The 21,001-nt window shown below is 38.4% G+C and overlaps 4 protein-coding genes across 4 annotated transcripts; all 4 read right to left on the bottom strand.

Moving 5' to 3' along the window:
* Positions 1-4,687: 4,687 nt before the first annotated feature.
* LOC133115218 (interferon a3-like) lies at positions 4,688-6,194 on the bottom strand. The gene is made up of 5 exons (XM_061225014.1): positions 6,042-6,194; positions 5,754-5,828; positions 5,328-5,480; positions 5,082-5,168; positions 4,688-4,777 (listed from the first exon to the last, which is right to left on the bottom strand). Exons 1-5 carry the CDS (start codon positions 6,192-6,194, stop codon positions 4,688-4,690), a joined length of 558 nt encoding a protein of 185 aa, XP_061080998.1.
* Positions 6,195-8,760: 2,566 nt separating this feature from the next.
* LOC133114354 (interferon a3-like) lies at positions 8,761-10,451 on the bottom strand. Its single transcript, XM_061223659.1, has 5 exons — positions 10,299-10,451; positions 9,995-10,069; positions 9,458-9,610; positions 9,208-9,294; positions 8,761-8,850 (listed from the first exon to the last, which is right to left on the bottom strand). Exons 1-5 carry the CDS (start codon positions 10,449-10,451, stop codon positions 8,761-8,763), a joined length of 558 nt encoding a protein of 185 aa, XP_061079643.1.
* A 2,440-nt stretch (positions 10,452-12,891) lies between these two features.
* LOC133114355 (interferon a3-like) lies at positions 12,892-14,591 on the bottom strand. The gene is made up of 5 exons (XM_061223660.1): positions 14,439-14,591; positions 14,151-14,225; positions 13,607-13,759; positions 13,335-13,421; positions 12,892-12,981 (listed from the first exon to the last, which is right to left on the bottom strand). The coding sequence occupies exons 1-5, from the start codon at positions 14,589-14,591 to the stop codon at positions 12,892-12,894; spliced, it is 558 nt and encodes a 185-aa protein (XP_061079644.1).
* Positions 14,592-17,135: 2,544 nt separating this feature from the next.
* Positions 17,136-18,811, bottom strand: LOC133114356 (interferon a3-like). The gene is made up of 5 exons (XM_061223662.1): positions 18,659-18,811; positions 18,371-18,445; positions 17,824-17,976; positions 17,574-17,660; positions 17,136-17,225 (listed from the first exon to the last, which is right to left on the bottom strand). Exons 1-5 carry the CDS (start codon positions 18,809-18,811, stop codon positions 17,136-17,138), a joined length of 558 nt encoding a protein of 185 aa, XP_061079646.1.
* Positions 18,812-21,001: the final 2,190 nt, after the last annotated feature.

Below are 21,001 nucleotides of genomic sequence, written 5' to 3'. Positions count from 1 at the left end.
ATTATAGGCTATATTAAATGGAAAACAGTGTCAGAGCACTCCAGGAATATCGACGTAATTCATTTTTGCAGCTCGTTTTGCTTATCGTTATAGTTTGGAAATGGCAGCTGTGAATTTAAAAATTAGCCAACGATGATCAAGTCTCAACTTAAAATAAATGTATACAAATTGTAAAACTGCACGTTTGTCTTTCGACAGGATTAGGTCATTTATAGGTCTACACGGCAAAAATATATAGATTGCATCGTCCTAGAACTATTGCCTCATCCTATCGCCTCAAGATGGCGTCGGGGATCCTCATGGTGACGAAACACTTTTTGCTTTCATTTTCCTTATATGAGGCAACTCCAGAAAAGAGGCAAGCCGCTCCTCCACTTACAAACTTAGCTCAAAGATTATCAACTGCCTGTTGCAGGTGGTTCCCAGTGTAGTTCCGCTCTCGCGTCATCCGGCGTAATTGTAGTATTATTATCTTTATGTACACTCACTGAGCACTTTATTAGGAACACCTACTTATTCATACGATTATCTAATCAGCCAATTGTGTTCTGTGGCAGCATACAATCGATGCAGATACGGGTTGGGAGCGTCAGTTACCATTTTCACATCAACCATCAGAATGAGGCAAAACGTGATCTTAGTGACTTGACCGTGAATGATTGTTGGTGTCATCTTCTCGGATTTTCACGCACACTAGTCTCTAGAGTTTGCAAATAATGGTGCAAAAAAAAATCCTGTGAGCAGCAGTTCTGCAGACAGAAACGCTTTTTTAATGAGAGACGTCAGAGGAGAATGGCCAGACTGGTCAAAGCTGACAGGAATGTGACAGTAACGCAAATAACCACACATTACAACAGTGGTATGCCGGACAACATCTCTAAAACACACGACGCCTCAAATCTCTGTGGAGAGTTTACAGCAGCGGAAGTCCAATAAGTCAAAGTGAAATAAAAACCTAATAAAGTGCCCACTACTTTAATAAAGTGTATATCTATATATATACTTTAATAAATACTTTTAATATACTTTAATAAAGATAAACTTTAATCGCACCGATTAAAATGTCTCTTGAAAAATCTCTAGAAATGTCTTAATTTGCAATTATGTCATAAAATGTAATTTTTGCGATAATGTATCTGTACTACAACGGATAGTCATGTTATTCCATCGTATTCTTCAGCTTCGGGGGTTCACCGTTATTACGCTTTCCAGGAAGATGCGCCAGTTGGCAACTGCAGTATCGTGACGTGTGTCGCTTTGCACCTGTGAACTGTTCACAGCGCTGAAACTTCCCAAATTAGATTACATTCAGGCTTTTGTGCATCTGTTTTTTGAGACAGCTGATAGTGAGTTATTTAAAATACATATGCGATTATGCTATTGCAAAAATTAGGGGCTATTTAAAGATTTGCTACCGCTGATTACGATAATAATGAAAAAAGTTCATTAAATTGAAATTGAAATAGCATTTTATTTCATTCCGTGAAGGTGACTACATTTATTTAACATTTCTAATAGATAAGTATAGGAAACAAGAAAACGTGTAAATAAATACTATCAAGAAATCCATTCATCCTTCCATTCATCTCAAATAAATGGACCTCATATTATTTTTGGCCAAAGCAAGTTTCTCTGGCTTGTGTTCAATGATAAAGCAGGGTGCGGACGAGTTCCTTTCGCACAATTTCCCAGAGATAGAGATAACAAGGCAACATTTGACTTAGCCTCGTTGAATCAAATGTCTTTTTTTCACGTGACCAACATCATTTTTGTGTGACTTACAACGCATTTTGTGTCAAATTTATAACTTTTGTATTACAAATGTACAATTTACGAGTTACGAACAGACTGTGTTGAAAGTAATAGAAATGTCTTGACATGGAGGTATGCTTTAACGCATCTGATTTCAGCGTGAAGAATGATGAAGAATTTGATCTAACGTTTTTCAGTGAATTATGGTGCAAAATATGTCTAGTCGTAGGAAATTCCGTCAAATCATTTGTGAATATTTATTTTGTGCTGGTTTATGTTTCGACCGTATCCTTTCTTCTGAAATTAACCGTGACCCACCGAATAGAATTAGTATTATTGTATCCTTCTTTCATATAGATTACGGGCAACAGAAGTGTCGATTGCATTTATTGCAAAATGTTGTCAAATCTTGCATCAGATGCGAACACAACTTTTTGGGTGGGTTCGTTGAAAGAAATTGACCAAAATAAGCATCTGGGGTTTTCTTAGCAGGACTGAAACCTTTTGCCAGAGCACATCAGTCGTGTCCTCCTCCCAGTGTGCACCTGTGCTGAAATATGGTGCTGGATCCCTGATTTGATGTCATGGGGGTTTTTGCACCTCCGGGTACTGGAGCTCTTTTTAAACTCAGTAAATTCTCCAGCGGGTCCAAAAATAGATGTTTTGGGCCTTTTAGCAGCACGCCTGGTGGTATACATGAGAATCAACCAAGACATGGTTAACTGAAAAAACTATTGTTTTGCACTGGGCATCTCTGTTTCCAGACTTGAACATCATTGAGTTGGAGAGCCGTCTGGAGGAATGGTCAATGGGGTCAGTTTGACCCAATTCAGTGTCTGAAATCTCTGAAAACCTTTTTTCAAGTGGTATAATTTGGTGGGATTGAAGGTACAATAGGTAATTTAGGACTTATAATGGTCAAGAGGGGAATTGCATCAATAAAGACGCTCAAACCACAACATTGTTTATCAACCAATGAGCTTGAATTAATGTACAGCTCTACGATGTTTTGGTTCAGAGTGCTGGCCTGTCAGCTGCATATTTTGAAACCCGAATTTAAGGACTATAAACACAGGCAGAGGGTGAGTGAACATGTCAGTGAGCCTTTTTCAACGATAGGAATGGATTTACAATGGTCTTGTAATAATGTTTAAACACAAAATTCTGACCTATTGTACCTTCAAATGGTAAACATGCAATGAACATAATGCTCTGTTTTCAGATGTCATCAACCAACTTCGCATGTGTTATGTGGGGCTTTAACTTTATAAAATGTAAGAAAATATACAACCGGACAATCCCAGATTTATAAGATGGCAACACACAAAGAGACAAAATGTTTTGGTTGCAAAAATAATTAAACTGTTGGGGTCCAAAGATCCAAACACAATGGAAGCACTATCCCTTCTAACAGGATTTAGACTTGGGGACGTGGGGTGTCTCGGTGGCGCAGCCTGCAGAGCACTGACCGCATGCTCATTGCGAGCCGCGACGTCGGCAGGTTCGAATGCGTCCGTCCGACATTTGTCGCATGTCTTCCCCTCTCACTCGCTCCCATTCTTCCTGTCTCTCTATACTATATACTGTCCAATAAAGCTGAAAAAGGCCTAAAAAATATCTTTAAAAAAAAAAAAAAAAAAGACTTGGAAACGTGACTTCACCTTGAGGAAAAGCTGCAGTTGCAGACTGTGACTGGAGAGAAAGTAGAGGATGGCATATTGTGTAGCAATGTGCAAACAATTATTTGTGCTTAAAAGTTTTGTACAGAAATGTATTTCACTTTATACACAAACATATTTTTGTTTTGTTGGTGAGCCCAGGGAAAGAGCATAATCTGCTGTCACAAGGTGAAATTCCTTGTGGAATTTCTTGGTGCTCCCTGGGAATTTTCCTCAGCATGCTGCCATTGATAGTATCATGCCGAGTTGCCATGGAATTTCCCTTCAGAAGGGCGCACGGGCACTCCTGTAGTCCGGTGTGGATCTGATTATGTGCTTGATTTCAATACAGCGGCCCTTTGTTTGGTTATATCTGTTGGGTTTGTGGCTGTGAAACACATGAGCTTGGGCAGAGATCAAGATCTATTCCTCCCACTCAGGCTGCAAATAAACCCACCCCCCCTACCGGGATGGCATCACTCCCATTCTTAAACTTTTAACTCCTCCTTCGGTGTAAATCCTGATGTCAACGTGGATCTAAAGCAGCTGTGTCGTACAATTTTGTGGCGAAGATTCATGACTGGGACCCAAAAAGTTGGTGGTTTGATCCCCGGTGTAGCCACACGAAGATACACACAGCAATTGGGCCCTTGAGTAAGACCATTACCCAACATTGCTCCTGAGGGGATTTCCCCCTGGTTAAGTCAAATCAACTGTAAGTCGCTTTGGATAAAAGTGTCAGATAAATTATTGTTAAAAAAAATAAATAATTCAGAACAATGTAAATATATGATAAATACATGCAAATAGTGACATATTCGAAGAAGAATTCTAAGAATAGAAAATGTTTATTGGAAACATTTAAAAATAACACTTCAGTGTTTTTAATATTCCATTCACACTGTAAACATTTTTTCTGTCAGTACCATTAAAAACAGGTGCATGTTCAAAGTAAGACAACCACATAAATAAGTTTTCTTTTTTTTAAATAAATAGACTAGAGCTTTACATAAATACTATCCACAATTATAAATACATAGAAAATAAATAAAAACATTTACATAAATAAATCCACATTTATGAATTCAAATTTCATAAATACATACGTGACATATAGAAACATAGAACATGATTTCATTTAACAATGACATTTAGCAGTTATACAGAAACGCACACAACGACAGCAGTCACCATCCGTTTTGCGCCTATGTTGCAGTGCTGGGAGTGTCCATCGGTTCTTTTACGCTTTCTGTAAATCGATGTATTTGCCTCCAGGACTATTTTTCCATACTGGCCAGGATATCAAGTCTTCGTAAATGTGTGAGGACTTCGGCTCTGACTGCCTCCCAGTCATCAGTGCTGTAGTTCTGCAAAAAAAAATAACGTGTTCATTCAGACTAACAAAAGTGATAATGTTTAATTGGGCCTACATCTGTAACATAGGGAGTGAGCAGTATCTGTGTTCACCCCATAAAACTATGTATCTGCATCAGGGTCTAGATAGAAACCTGGAACTGGCATCATGTAAGTTGTTTACACAACGGAAAATGACAGTTTTTTACGGCAACCAATCAATAAACAAACAAACAAATAAATAAATAATCGAGTGAAGATTGATTGATGTATTTTGGTTTAATGTGGTTGAAAACAGATTCTTATCGTCATTCTTACCTTGCTTTCCTGAAGCATTTTCTTGAAATACGTTTTTATTTTCTTAAACGAACTTGCGTAAGAAGCCCGGGACTTCAGTGCTTCTATCTGTGCAGATGGAAGAAAAAAACAGGAAAACGTCATAAGCCACTGTCATTTCAATGTTTCATTGACAAGAATACAAGAATGAACATCATTTAAGCCGATTATCAGCGGTACTCTTTATCGTTTCCCGGAGGTATATTCTGAAAAGTAGATTCGTCTTACGCATTGTTTCAGCTCCGAAGCCTGACGATCGAGGTTGAGTTGGAACATCAGAAACTTTTTTTGGTCCCAAGTAACAGCGTCACATTTGCCATTAATAAACAGCTCTTTTATATTGTTTATGACTTCGTAGATGAAGATGACGCGTTCTTCAGCCTGTAAGGGAGAGATCGTGTTGGCATTTAGTTCAATGTGGGATTCTGGAGTATTGGTATCATCAGTTTTTACCTTTCGTCGGTAACTTTGAGTGCCAGTAAAACAGATGCATGTTTAAAACTAATGCATGAATACGTGCACATATTAAACTAAATAGAAATAAAAAAAATTACATATGCAGAAACATATGATGTTATACTCATGAGAAGGCCATCAAAAGAAATGCGATATATATGAATATATTAAAATGTTAATATAATCTGAAGACAATACCTGCACATGTTTGGCGTGTTCGTAGAGCCTGTTCAGCATTTGAGCACTGGATTTTCGTTGTGTAACTGCATCGCCCTTCAGAAGACAAAATGTATAATTTCAGAAACAGCAATGGGACATTACAATAAAGGCTGAGAGGATAATATGTTTACATGTTAACACTCCCCCCGAAAAAAGGTCCAAGAACACAGGACAATATTCCCAAAATAAGGTTCCTCTTGTCGAGAAGTTTTGTCTAATATCTTGATATTGTAAGTCTGTCATGAATCATTTTTAATCGATACTTACCATCTGTTCAAGCAGTTGTATGGAGTGATAGCTGACCACTTTGAAATTGCTTTGAGAGCCTTTTTCTCGAGGCTGCATCCAGGTGCACCCTTGAGCAAAGCTCCAGCTCAAGAGCGTCAGAGTGCAGTACATCCAAACGGCCTTTAGGTGCATTATTGTGCTTTCGTTTAGGGAAACCAACGGCGGCGCCGAGCGAATTGGAGTTGCTTTGTGTTTGAGCGAAGATCCGAGCCGAACCGAGGCGATACGATAATAATCCAGGTAAGCGTCTGTGTCTTGCTTGCTCCTCTCGAGTCTTGATGTTTTCTGAGCCCTTCTTCCACATCGCGCCGGTTGATAAACGGCCTCCATGAGTGATATTCAAAAAGTGAAATTGCAGCAGGTAGAAGTTCCCTGGCGGTTTCAGGTCATGCATACCTTGTTTTCGCTTTTAAGGTATGAATGGAATGTGATAACCTATACAGCCGGACGAAAGATCGGACGTCTTGAAAACCATTTCTCCTGACGTTGGAGTTTCTAAAGCGTCATTAATATGTTGTTTTTTCTGACTATTTTATTGATTACAAGTAAACTGCGGTCAGAGGTAGCAGCCGAAATGGCTCATTAGATCTGGCCTTTTTTAAATTTTATTTACCACGCAAACTATTGACGACATTAATATTTTTGAAAAAAGTGAAAGAATATGTTTATGTTATTTATGGGGTGGTGTGCCACAATATATCCGATATACGTATGAGATCAGACATATACTACAGGTTCAGTAAGCAATTCAGTAACTTTTCGAATTCATTTCTCAATTGAATTAAATTCGAAATGACAGGACATGACTTTCAGGTCATCACTTCAGGAATCTCTGTCCTCATCAGACATGTGCTTGACTGTATCTGAATTTTTCCATGAAAGACAAGTAACTTTTTTCAAGCATTGGAAAAACTTTATTTACAAACATTGTTGCTGTTGTGATGGGAATGACACCATATATGGGACTGGTATATTTTGAATCAAAATAAATTAGCTGGTGTATTTATGGTACATTTTGTAGTAAATGTAATGAAAAGAAAAGAAAGGATATAAAAGTACCCACTGACCAGCAGGGTCGCCTCTGAGCCCGAACGTAATGAATGTCCTGATAACTGAAGCTCTGGCTTATTTCAGGAAATGTACACAAAGAAGATGAAATATATGGGAAGGGATGAGTGAAATAGTATACTTGCTTGATTAATATACTTATGACATTTGAATTTGTCGTTCAAAGATGAATATGAGACAAAAGTACAGACAACCAGCCTTGAGAATCAGCAGTTTCTTACAGTTATGTTTCGATCTGGTTATTGTGGTTTCCGGGGAAGGCTTTGATTTAATCCTGGTGTTCATGATACTGTTCTTGAAATAATCCTGAAATATGGGGACATTATAATCCTGAAATATGGGGACATTATAATCATTGAGTTTGGGGACATTAGAATCCTGGAATATGGGGACAGCCTATGCCATCACAGGTCTACCGCCATGTTTAACCTTTAGCCACAGGCGTTGTGGGCTGGCAGTTTATGATGGCTTCCTCCCACTTTCTCCAAACAACCAAATTCAACTTTTGTTTTCTTTCAGGCAAAGCCAGGTAAGATCATCCTTTGTCACAATTTGGAATTTCTGGTTGAATTCCTGATGGAATTCCTTGGGTGCTTTCTAGGAATTTCCTCAGCATGCAGACATTCATAGTATCGTGCCGAGTTGTGGTGGAATGCTACGTCGAAGAGAGGATGTGCTCTCCTGTAGTCCGGTGTGGACCTTTTGAGGAGTCTCTCAGGTTCATGTGTATGATGCGTTTCCATAATACCTGTAGGCCTTTAAATGGTTATATCTTTCCGGTTCATGGTTACAATGGCTGTTAAATGCATCAGCTCAGGTGAATATGTGAAAAGCTTGAGCAAAGATTAAAATATGTGGGGGGGTTCTAGTCCCTCTAACAGACACCTGGGACAATAGGTGAGTTAAATCTCTGGCCAGTTGCTGGCATTAATCAGTCAGTGGCAGCAGCCTTGTTACCAGCAGTATTACTGGCCTTGAGGCCCACATTTGAGCATCCCTGCTGTACAGGGTTACCTGTCGACATCACCAGTGACATCATTAGCAGTGACATCACAGCACTGAGAGTAAAGACTTGGCTATATACACTACATGGAGAGCCCCAGAACAGACTTAACATTTTTGTGCGACAATACCACAACCCTTAAATACATGCAAATTGTAACATCTTCACAAAATGTAAAACAGCGAGAAATCTCAGAATATAAACATTTTATTAAATTGCATAAACATTTCAAAAATAACACTTCTGTTTTCTTGTTAGTATTACATTCACAATATCAGGCTTTGTTTGCTTTTTTCTTTCAGTACCATTAAAAATAGGTGCATGTTTAAAGTAAGACATCTACATAAATAAGTCCATATTCATAAATAAATAGAAAATAAATTAAAACATGTAAATAAATAAGTACACATGTATAAATACATAAAAAATTAAGTTAAAACATTTGTATAAATAAGTCCACATTCATAAATAAATAGAAATTTCATGAACACATATATTTGATGCAACACAGGATATGTTTAACAGTTATACAGAAACGCGCAATCCTTTTTGCGCCTATGTTGCAGTGCTGGGAGTGTCCATTGGTTCTTTTACGCTTTCTGTAAATCAATGTCTTTGCCTCCAGGACTATTTTTCCATGCTGGCCAGGATATCAAGTCTTCGTAAATGTGTGAGGACTTCGGCTCTGACTGCCTCCCAGTCATCAGTGCTGTAGTTCTGCGAACAAAAGAACGTGTTCATTCAGACTAACATATGTGATCATGTTTAATTGGGCCTACATCTGTAACATAGGGAGTGAGCAGTATCTGTGTTCACCCCATTAAACCATGTATCTGCATCAGGGTCTAGATAGAAACCTCGAACTGGCATCATGGAACAGTGTGAACTATAAGTTTTGTACACAACAGAAAATTCCAGTTTTAAATGCATATGTTTAGTCAGGGAACTGGCAACGTGGCAATCTTATCAAGCAATTAATCAATAAACAAACAAATAAATGAGCCATCCAGTTAATATTGAGTGCAAATTGTTGGTTTAATGTTATTGAAAACGGATTTGTATCGTCATTCTTACCTTGCTTTCCAGGAGCATTCTCTTGAAATATGTTTTTATTTTCTTAAACGAACTTGCGTGAGATGCCCGGGACTTGAGTATCCTTATCTGTGCAGACAAAAAATAAAATAAAATAAATAAAAACCTGATGAGTCACTGTAATTTAAATGTTTAATTGACAACTATACATAATTTACGCCGATTATCAGCGGTACTCTTTATCGTGTCCTTTAGGCCTATTCTGAAAAGAAGATGTAAAGTTTTGACTTACGCATTGTTTCAGCTCCGAAGCCTGGCGATCGAGGTTGAGTTGGAACATCTGAAAGTTTTTTTGGTCCCAAGTAACAGCGTCACATTTGCCATTAATAAAGAGCTCTTTTATATTGTTTATGACTTCGTGGATGAAGAAGATGCGTTCTTCAGCCTGTACAAAACAAATGGTGTTGGCATTTAGTTCAATGTGAGATTCGGGAATATTGCTATTTAAACGTGATTCTGAGCGTGTGCTTCTCAGATCATCAGTTTTTAATACATTTTTATGTTACTTAGAACTAAAAAGGATACATGTTTAAATGAAATCAATTTCGTAAATACGTCCACATTTTAAAATAAATAGAAATTTAAAATGTTATGAATGCATAAATTAGGCCTATATACAGAAACATGTCATGTAATGTCAGTGCTGGACATGGCATGCCCGATTGAAAAGCCCTCATGATAAATTCGCACAGGATTCAGAATAGTTTGATGCAGACAAACAAAAGAGATTTAAAAAAGTGAATATAATCATATAATCTTAAAACATTACCTGCATATTTTCAGCATGTTCGTAGAGCCTGTTCAGGATTTGAGCACTGGTTTTTCGTTGTGTATTTCCATCGCCCTTCAGAAGAAAACATTTGTAATTTCAGATGCAGATATACAGATAAACAGCAATGGGACATTACAATTATGGGCGAGAAGATAATATGTTTACATGTTAACACTCCCCTCGAAAAAAGGTCCATGAACACAGGACAATATTCCCAAAATCAGGTCCCTCTTGTCGAGAAGTTTTGTCTAATGTCTTGATATTGTAAGTCTGTCTTGAATAATTTTTAATCTATACTTACCATCTGTTCAAGCAGTCGTATGGAGTGATAGCTGACCACTTTGAAATTGCTTTGAGAGCCTTTTTCTCGAGACTGCATCCAGGTGCACCCTTGAGCAAAGCTCCAGCTCAAGAGCGTCAGAGTGCAGTACATCCCAACGGCCTTTAGGTGCATTATTGTGCTTTCGTTTAGGGAAACCAACGGCGGCGCCGAGCGAAGTGGAGTTGCTTTGTGTTTGAGCGAAGATCCGAGGCGAACCGAGGCGATACGATAATAATCCAGGTAAGCGATTTGTGTCTTGCTTGCTCCTCTCGAGTCTTGATGTTTTCTGAGCCCTTCTTCCACATCGCGCCGGTTGATAAACGGCCTCCATGAGTGATGTTCAAAAAGTGAAATTGCAGCAGGTAGAAGTTCCCTGGCGGTTTCAGATCATGATTACCTGGTATTTCGCTCCAACGGTATGAATGGAATTTGATAACCTATACAGTCGGACGAAAGATAGGACGTCTTGAAAACCATTTCTCCTGACGTTGGAGTTTCTAAAGCGTCATTAATATGTTGTTTTTTCTGACCATTTTATTGATTACAAGTAAACTGCGGTAAGAGAAGCAGCTGACATTGCTCATTAGATCTGGCGTTTTTTAAAAAATGTATTTACCTCCCGCGCAAACTATCGTCGACATGAATTTTTTGGGGAAAAATAAATAAATAAATATATATATATCAGGAATCTCTGTCCTCATCAGACATGTGCTTGACTGTATCTGCATTTTTCCATGACAGACAAGTAACTTTTTCAAGCATCGAAAAACCTTCATTTACAAACATTGTTGCTGTTCTGATGGGAATGACACCATATATGGGACAGGTATATTTTGTATCAAAATCAATTAACTGGTGTATTTATGGTACATTTTGTAGTAAATGTAATGAAAAGAAAAGGAAGGATATAAAAGTACCCACTGACCAGCAGGGTCGCCTCTGAGCCCAAATGTAACAAAAGTCCTGATAACTGAAGCTCTGCCTCAAGAGATCTACACAAAGATGATGAAAGACATGGGAAGGGTTGAGTGAAATAGTATACTTGCTTGATTTATATACTTAAGACATTTGGATTTGTGATTCAAAGATGACGATGAGACAAAATTACAGACAACCAGCCTTGAGAATCAGCTGTTTTTTCCAATTATGTTTCGATCTGGTAATTGTGGTTTCCGGGGAAGGCCTTGATTTAATCCTGGTGTTCATGACACTGTTCTTGAAATAATTCTGAAATATGGGGACATTATAATCCTTAAATATGGGGACATTATAATCCTGGAATATGGGGACAGCCTTTGCCATCACAGGTCTACCACCATGTTTAACCGTGAGCCACAGGCGTTGTGGGCTGGCAGTTTATGATGGCTTCCTCCCACTTTCTCCAAACAACCAAATTCAACTTTTGTTTTCTTTCAGGCAAAGCCAGGTAAGATCATCCTTTGTCACAATTTGGAATTTCTGGTGTAATGCCTGATGGAATTCCTTGGGTGCTCCCTGGGAATTTCCTCAGCATGCAGCCATTCATAGTATCGTGCCGTGTTGTGGTGGAATGCTACGTCGAGGAGTCCGGTGTGGACCTTTTGAGGGGTCTCTAAGGTTTGTGTGTATGATGTGTTTACATAATACCTGTAGGCCTTTAAATGGTTATATCTTTCTGGTTCATGGTAACAATGGCTGTTAAATGCATCAGCTCAGGTGAATATGGGAAAAGCTTGAGCAAAGATTAAAATATGTGGGGGGGTTCTAGTCCCCCTAACAGACACCTGGGACAACAGGTGAATTAAATCTGTGGCGAGTTGCTCGCATTAATCAGTCACTGCCAGACACCTGGGACAGCAGATGAGTTAAATCTCTGGCCAGTTGCTGGCATTAATCAGTCAGTGGCAGTAGCCTTGTTACCAGCAGTACTACTGGCCTTGAGGCCCACATTTGAGCATCCCTGCTGTACAGGGTTACCTGTCGACATCACCAGTGACATCATTAGCAGTGACATCACAGCACTGAGAGTAAAGACTTGGCTATATACTCTACATGGAGGGCCCCAGAACAGACTGAAAATTTTTGTGCGACAATACCACAACCCTTAAATACATGCAAATTGTAACATCTTCACAAAATGTAAAACAGCGAGAAATCTCAGAATATAAACATTTTATTAAATTGCATAAACATTTCAAAAATAACACTTCTGTTTTCTTGTTAGTATTACATTCACAATATCAGGCTTTGTTTGCTTTTTTCTTTCAGTACCATTAAAAATAGGTGCATGTTTAAAGTAAGACATCTACATAAATAAGTCCATATTCATAAATAAATAGAAAATAAATTAAAACATTTAAATAAATAAGTTCACATGTATAAATACATAAAAAATTAAGTTAAAACATTTGTATAAATAAGTCCACATTCATAAATAAATAGAAATTTCATGAACACATATATTTGATGCAACACAGGATATGTTTAACAGTTATACAGAAACGCGCAATCCTTTTTGCGCCTATGTTGCAGTGCTGGGAGTGTCCATTGGTTCTTTTACGCTTTCTGTAAATCAATGTCTTTGCCTCCAGGACTATTTTTCCATGCTGGCCAGGATATCAAGTCTTCGTAAATGTGTGAGGACTTCGGCTCTGACTGCCTCCCAGTCATCAGTGCTGTAGTTCTGCGAACAAAAGAACGTGTTCATTCAGACTAACATATGTGATCATGTTTAATTGGGCCTACATCTGTAACATAGGGATTGAGCAGTATCTGTGTTCACCCCATAAAACCATGTATCTGCATCAGGGTCTAGATAGAAACCTGGAACTGGCATCATGGAACAGTGTGAACTATAAGTTTTGTACACAACAGAAAATTCCAGTTTTAAATGCATATGTTTAGTCAGGGAACTGGCAACGTGGCAATCTTATCAAGCAATGAATCAACAAACAAATAAATGAGCAATCCAGTTAATATTGAGTGCAAATTGTTGGTTTAATGTTATTGAAAACGGATTTGTATCGTCATTCTTACCTTGCTTTCCAGGAGCATTTTCTTGAAATATGTTTTTATTTTCTTAAACGAACTTGCGTGAGATCCCCGGGACTTGAGTGTCCTTATCTGTGCAGCCAAAAAAACAAATATATATATATATATATACATATAAAAATCAGGAAAACCTGTTGAGTCACTGTTATTTGAATGTTTAATTGAAAAGTATACATAATTTACGCCGATTATGAGCGATACTCTTTATCGTGTCCGGTAGGCCTATTCTGAAAAGTAGATGTAAAGTTTTGACTTACGCATTGTTTCAGCTCCGAAGCCTGACGATCGAGGTTGAGTTGGAACATCTGAAAGTTTTTTTGGTCCCAAGTAACAGTGTCACATTTGCCATTAATAAAGAGCTCTTTTATATTGTTTATGACTTCGTGGATGAAGAAGACGCGTTCTTCAGCCTGTACAGGAGAAATCGTGTTGGCATTTAGTTCAATGTGAGATTCGGGAATATTGCTATTTAAACGTGATTCTGAGCGTAGGCTTTTCAGATCATCAGTTTTTTTTTTCGTTTTCATGTTACTTAAAACTAAAAAAGATACATGTTGAAATGAAATCAATTTCGTAAATACGTCCACGTTTTTGAATAAATAGAAATTCAAATGTCATGAATGCTTAAATTAGGCCTGTGTACAGAAACATGTCATGTAATGTCAGTGTTGGACATGGCATGACAGATGTGCTCTTCAAAAGCCGTCAGGAGAAATTCTAACCGGATTCAGAATAGTTTGATGCAAACATACAAAAGAGATTTAAAAAAGTGAATATAATCAGATAATCTTAAAACAATACCTGCATATTTTCAGAATGTTCGTAGAGCCTGTTCAGGACTTGAGCACTGGTTTTTCGTTGTGTATTTCCATCGCCCTTCAGAAGAAAACATGTGTAATCTCAGAAACAGCAATGGGACATTACAATTATGGGCGAGAAGATACTATGTTTATATGTTAACACTCCCCCCGAAAAAAGGTCCATGAACACAGGACAATATTCCCAAAATAAGGTTCCTCTTGTCGAGAAGTTTTGTCTAATGTCTTGATATTGTAAGTCTGTCATGAATAATTTTTAATCGATACTTACCATCTGTTCAAGCAGTTGTATGGAGTGATAGCTGACCACTTTGAAATTGCTTTGAGAGCGTTTTTCTCGAGGCTGCATCCAGGTGCACCCTTGAGCAAAGCTCCAGCTCAAGAGCGTCAGAGTGCAGTACATCCCAACGGCCTTTAGGTGCATTATTGTGCTTTCGTTTAGGGAAACCAACGGCGGCGCCGAGCGAAGCGGAGTTGCTTTGTGTTTGAGCGAAGATCCGAGGCGAACCGAGGCGATACGATAATAATCCAGGTAAACGATCTGTGTCTTGCTTGCTCCTCTCGAGTCTTGATGTTTTCTGAGCCCTTCTTCCACATCGCGCCGGTTGATAAAGGCCTCCATGAGTGATGTTCAAAAAGTGAAATTGCAGCAGGTAGAAGTTCCCTGGCGGTTCAGGTCTTGCATACCTTGTTTTCGCTTTTACGGTATGAATGGAATGTGATAACCTGTACAGCCGGACGAAAGATCGGACGTCTTGAAAACCATTTCTCCTGACGTTGGAGTTTCTAAAGCATCGTTAATATGTTATTTTTTCTGACAATTATATTGATTACAAGTAAACTGCGGTAAGAGTAGCAGCAGAAATGGCGAATTAGATCTGGCGTTTTTTTTGTTTTATTTACCTCCCACGGAAACGATTGGCGACATGAATATTTTTGAAACAAATAAATGAATATGTTTATATTTTTTATGGGGTGGTGTGCCACACTATATACGATATGCGTATGAGATCAGACACATTCTGTAGGTTCAGTAAGCAATTCAGTAACTTTTCGAATTTATTTCTCAATTTAATTAAATTCCAAATGACAGGACATGACTTTCAGGTCATCACTTCAGGAATATCTGTCCTCATCAGACATGTGCTTGACTGTATCTGCATTTTTCCATGATAGACAAGTAACTTTTTTCAAGCATCGAAAAAACTTCATTTACGAACATTGTTGCTGTTGTGATGGGAATGACACCATATATTGGACAGGTATATTTTGTATGAAAATCAATTAACTGGTGTATTTATGGTACATTTTGTAGTAAATGTAATGAAAAGAAAAGAAAGGATATAAAAGTACCTACTGAACAGCGGGGTCGCCTCTGATCCCAAACGTAACGAATGTCCTGATAACTGAAGCTCTGTCTTATTTCAGGAAATGTACACAAAGAAGATGAAATATATGGGAAGGGTTGAGTGAAATAGTATACTTGCTTGTTTAATATACTTATGACATTTGAATTTGTCATTCAAAGATGACGATGAGACAAAAGTACAGACAACCAGCCTTGAGAATCAGCAGTTTTTTCCAGTTATGTTTCGATATGGTAATTGTGGTTTCCGGGGAAGGCTTTGATTTAATCCTGGTGTTCATGACATTGTTCTTGAAATAATCCTGGAATATGGGGACATTATAATCATTGAGTTTGGGGACATTAGAATCCTGGAATATGGGGACAGCCTATGCCATCACAGGTGTACCGCCATGTTTAACCTTTAGCCACAGGCGTTGTGGGCTGGCAGTTTATGATGGCTTCCTCCCACTTTCTCCAAACAACCAAATTCAACTTTTGTTTTCTTTCAGGCAGAGCCAGGTAAGATCATCCTTTGTCACAATTTGGAATTTCTGGTTGAATGCCTGATGGAATTCCTTGGGTGCTCCCTGGGAATTTCCTCAGCATGCAGAGATTCATAGTATCGTGCCGAGTTGTGGTGGAATGCTACGTCGAAGAGAGGATGTGCTCTCCTGTAGTCCGGTGTGGACCTTTTGAGGGGTCTCTCAGGTTCATGTGTATGATGTGTTTCCATAATACCTGTAGGCCTTTAAATGGTTATATCTTTCTGGTTTATGGTTACAATGGCTGTTAAATGCATCAGCTCAGGTGAATATGTGAAAAGCTTGAGCAAAGATTAAAATATGTGGGGGGGTTCTAGTCCCCCTAACAGACACCTGGGACAATAGGTGAGTTAAATCTCTGGCCAGTTGCTGGCATTAATCAGTCAGTGGCAGCAGCCTTGTTACCAGCAGTATTACTGGCCTTGAGGCCCACATTTGAGCATCCCTGCTGTACAGGGTTACCTGTCGACATCACCAGTGACATCATTAGCAGTGACATCACAGCACTGAGAGTAAAGACTTGGCTATATACACTACATGGAGGGCCCCAGAACAGACTGAAAATTTTTGTGCGACAATACCACAACCCTTAAATACATGCAAATTGTAACATCTTCACAAAATGTAAAACAGCGAGAAATCTCAGAATATAAACATTTTATTAAATTGCATAAACATTTCAAAAATAACACTTCTGTTTTCTTGTTAGCATTACATTCACAATATCAGGCTTTGTTTGCTTTTTTCTTTCAGTACCATTAAAAATAGGTGCATGTTTAAAGTAAGACATCTACATAAATAAGTCCATATTCATAAATAAATAGAAAATAAATTAAAACATTTAAATAAATAAGTACACATGTATAAATACATAAAAAATTAAGTTAAAACATTTGTATAAATAAGTCCACATTCATAAATAAATAGAAATTTCATGAATACATATATTTGATGCAACACAGGATATGTTTAACAGTTATACAGAAACGCGCAATCCTTTTTGCGCCTATGTTGCAGTGCTGGGAGTGTCCATTGGTTCTTTTACGCTTTCTGTAAATCAATGTCTTTGCCTCCAGGACTATTTTTCCATGCTGGCCAGGATATCAAGTCTTCGTAAATGTGTGAGGACTTCGGCTCTGACTGCCTCCCAGTCATCAGTGCTGTAGTTCTGCAAACAAAATAACGTGTTCAATCAGAATAATATTTTTGATCATGTTTAATTGGGCCTACATCTTTAACATAGGGAGTGAGCAGTATCTGTGTTCACCCCATAATCTGCATCAGGGTCACGATAGAAACCTGGAACTCGCATCATGGAACAGTGTAAACTATAAGTTTTGTACACAACAGAAAATTCCAGTTTTAAATGCATATGTTTAGTCAGGGAACTGGCGACATGGCAATCTTATCAAGCAATGAATCAATAAACAAACAAATAAATGAGCCATCCAGTTAATATTGAGTGCAAATTGTTGGTTTAATGTTATTGAAAACGGATTTGTATCGTCATTCTTACCTTGCTTTCCAGGAGCATTCTCTTGAAATATGTTTTTATTTTCTTAAACGAACTTGCGTGAGATGCCCGGGACTTGAGTATCCTTATCTGTGCAGACAAAAAATAAAGTAAAATAAATAAAAACCTGATGAGTCACTGTAATTTAAATGTTTAATTGACAACTATACATAATTTACGCCGATTATCAGCGGTACTCTTTATCGTGTCCTTTAGGCCTATTCTGAAAAGAAGATGTAAAGTTTTGACTTACGCATTGTTTCAGCTCCGAAGCCTGACGATCGAGGTTGAGTTGGAACATCTGAAAGTTTTTTTGGTCCCAAGTAACAGTGTCACATTTGCCATTAATAAAGAGCTCTTTTATATTGTTTATGACTTCGTGGATGAAGAAGACGCGTTCTTCAGCCTGTACAGGAGAAATCGTGTTGGCATTTAGTTCATTGTGAGGTTCGGGAATATCGCTATTTAAACGTGATTCTGACCGTGTGGTTCTCAGATCATCAGTTTTTTTCCCCCATTTTCATGTTACTTAGAACAAAAAAAAAGATACATGTTGAAATGAAATCAATTTCGTAAATACGTCCACATTTTTGAATAAATAGAAATTAAAATGTTATGAATGCATAAATTAGGCCTGTACACAGAAACATGTCCTGTAATGTCAGTGTTGGATATGGCATGACAGATGTGCTCTTGAAAAGCCGTCAGGAAAAATTCTAACCGGATTCAGAATAGTTTGATGCAAACATACAAAAGAGATTTAAAAATGTTAATATAATCATATAATCTTAAAACAATACCTGCATATTTTCAGAATCTTCGTAGAGCCTGTTCAGGACTTGAGCACTGGTTTTTCGTTGTGTATTTCCATCGCCCTTCAGAAGAAAACATGTGTAATCTCAGAAACAGCAATGGGACATTACAATTATGGGCGAGTAGATAATATGTTTACATGTTAACACTCCCCCCGAAAAAAGGTCCATGAACACAGGACAATATTCCCAAAATAAGGTTCCTCTTGTCGAGAAGTTTTGTCTAATGTCTTGATATTGTAAGTCTGTCATGAATAATTTTTAATCGATACTTACCATCTGTTCAAGCAGTTGTATGGAGTGATAGCTGACCACTTTGAAATTGCTTTGAGAGCCTTTTTCTCGAGGCTGCATCCAGGTGCACCCTTGAGCAAAGCTCCAGCTCAAGAGCGTCAGAGTGCAGTACATCCCAACGGCCTTTAGGTGCATTATTGTGCTTTCGTTTAGGGAAACCAACGGCGGCGCCGAGCGAAGTGGAGTTGCTTTGTGTTTGAGCGAAGATCCGAGGCGAACCGAGGCAATACGATAATAATCCAGGTAAGCGATCTGTGTCTCGCTTGCTCCTCTCGAGTCTTGATGTTTTCTGAGCCCTTCTTCCACATCGCGCCGGTTGATAAACGGCCTCCATGAGTGATGTTCAAAAAGTGAAATTGCAGCAGGTAGAAGTTCCCTGGCGGTTTCAGGTCATGATTACCTGTTTTTCGCTTTTAAGGTATGAATGGAATGTGATAACCTATACCGCCGGACGAAAGATCGGACGTCTTGAAAACCATTTGTCCTGACGTTGGAGTTTCTAAAGCGTCATTAATATGTTGTTTTTTCTGACTATTTTATTGATTACAAGTAAACTGCGGTAAGAGTAGCAGCAGAAATGGCTAATTAGATCTGGCGTTTTTTTGGTTTTATTTACCTCCCATGCAAACTATTGGCGACATTAATATTTTTGAAAAAAATAAATGAATATGTTTATGTTTTTTATGGGGTGGTGTGCCACACTATATACGATATACGTATGAGATCAGACATATACTGTAGGTCCAGTAAGCAATTCAGTAACTTTTGGAATTCATTTCTCAATTGAATTAAATTCGAAATGACAGGACATGACTTTCAGGTCATCACTTCAGGAATCTCTGTCCTCATCAGACATGTGCTTGACTGTATCTGCATTTTTCCATGATAGACAAGTAACTTTTTTCAAGCATCAAAAAAACTTCATTTACAAACATTGTTGCTGTTGTGATGGGAATGACACCATATATGGGACAGGTATATTTTGTATCAAAATAAATTAACTGGTGTATTTATGGTACATTTTGTAGTAAATGTAATGAAAAGAAAAGAAAGGATATAAAAGTACCCACTGACCAGCAGGGTCGCCTCTGAGCCCGAACATAACGAATGTCCTGATAACTGAAGCTCTGTCTTATTTCAGGAAATGTACACAAAGAAGATTCAATATATGGGAAGGGTTGAGTGAAATAGTATACTTGCTTGATTAATATACTTGTGACATTTGAATTTGTCGTTCGAAGATGAATATGAGACAAAAGTATAGACAACCCGCCTTGAGAATCAGCAGTTTTTTCCTGTTATGTTTCGATCTGGTAATTGTGGTTTCCGGGGGAAGGCTTTGATTTAATCCTGGTGTTCATGACACTGTTCTTGAAATAATCCTGAAATATGGGGACATTATAATCGTGAAATATGGGGACATTATAATAATTGAGTTTGGGGACATTATAATCCTGGAATATGGGGACAGCCTATGCCATCACAGGTCTACCGCCATGTTTAACCGTTAGCCACAGGCGTTGTGGGCTGGCAGTTTATGATGGCTTCCTCCCACTTTCTCCAAACAACCAAATTCAACATTTGTTTTCTTTCAGGCAAAGCCAGGTAAGATCATCCTTTGTCACAATTTGGAATTTCTGGTTGAATTCCTGATGGAATTCCTTGGGTGCCCCCTGGGAATTTCCTCAGCATGCAGCCATTCATATTATCGTGCCGTGTTGTGGTGGAATGCTACGTCGAGGAGTCCGGTGTGGACCTTTTGAGGGGTCTCTAAGGTTTGTGTGTATGATGTGTTTACATTACACCTGTAGGCCTTTAAATGGTTATATCTTTCCGGTTTATGGTTACAATGGCTGTTAAATACATCAGCTCAGGTGAATATGTGAAAAGCTTGAGCAAAGATTGAAATATGTGGGGGGTTCTAGTCCCCCTAACAGACACCTGGGACAACATGTGAATTAAATCTCTGGCCAGTTGCTGGCATTAATCAGTCAGTGCCAGACACCTGGGACAGCAGATGAGTTAAATCTCTGGCCAGTTGCTGGCATTAATCAGTCAGTGGCAGCAGCCTTGTTACCAGCAGTATTACTGGCCTTGAGGCCCACATTTGAGCATCCCTGCTGTACAGGGTTACCTGTCGACATCACCAGTGACATCATTAGCAGTGACATCACAGCACTGAGAGTTAGAGACTTGGCTATGTACACTTCATGGGGGCCCCCAGAAAAGACTTAACGTTTTTGTGCGAAAAAAACCACAACCCTTAAATACATGTACATTGTGACATCTTCACAAAATGTAAAACAGCGAGAATTCTCAGAATAT

This window comes from Conger conger, chromosome 16 (assembly GCF_963514075.1).
Source record: "Conger conger chromosome 16, fConCon1.1, whole genome shotgun sequence".
NCBI lineage: Eukaryota > Metazoa > Chordata > Actinopteri > Anguilliformes > Congridae > Conger > Conger conger.
The sequence above is the reverse complement of the archived record's forward strand: the minus strand, read 5'-3'. Positions and strand labels throughout refer to the sequence as shown.

Coding starts and splice junctions, on each gene's coding strand:
- LOC133115218 (XM_061225014.1), bottom strand. CDS start 6,194: ATGCACCTAAAGGCCGTTTGGATGTACTGCACTCTGACGCTCTTGAGC. Junction 5,829..6,041: donor TACAACTGCTTGAACAGATG/GTAAGTATCGAT, acceptor TGTCTTCTGAAG/GGCGATGCAGTTACACAACG. Junction 5,481..5,753: donor AACACGCCAAACATGTGCAG/GTATTGTCTTCA, acceptor TCTCCCTTACAG/GCTGAAGAACGCGTCATCTT.
- LOC133114354 (XM_061223659.1), bottom strand. CDS start 10,451: ATGCACCTAAAGGCCGTTGGGATGTACTGCACTCTGACGCTCTTGAGC. Junction 9,611..9,994: donor AACATGCTGAAAATATGCAG/GTAATGTTTTAA, acceptor TGTTTTGTACAG/GCTGAAGAACGCATCTTCTT. Junction 9,295..9,457: donor CTTCGGAGCTGAAACAATGC/GTAAGTCAAAAC, acceptor TTGTCTGCACAG/ATAAGGATACTCAAGTCCCG.
- LOC133114355 (XM_061223660.1), bottom strand. CDS start 14,591: ATGCACCTAAAGGCCGTTGGGATGTACTGCACTCTGACGCTCTTGAGC. Junction 13,422..13,606: donor CTTCGGAGCTGAAACAATGC/GTAAGTCAAAAC, acceptor TTGGCTGCACAG/ATAAGGACACTCAAGTCCCG. Junction 12,982..13,334: donor AAATGCTCCTGGAAAGCAAG/GTAAGAATGACG, acceptor TTTTGTTCGCAG/AACTACAGCACTGATGACTG.
- LOC133114356 (XM_061223662.1), bottom strand. CDS start 18,811: ATGCACCTAAAGGCCGTTGGGATGTACTGCACTCTGACGCTCTTGAGC. Junction 17,977..18,370: donor AAGATTCTGAAAATATGCAG/GTATTGTTTTAA, acceptor TCTCCTGTACAG/GCTGAAGAACGCGTCTTCTT. Junction 17,661..17,823: donor CTTCGGAGCTGAAACAATGC/GTAAGTCAAAAC, acceptor TTGTCTGCACAG/ATAAGGATACTCAAGTCCCG.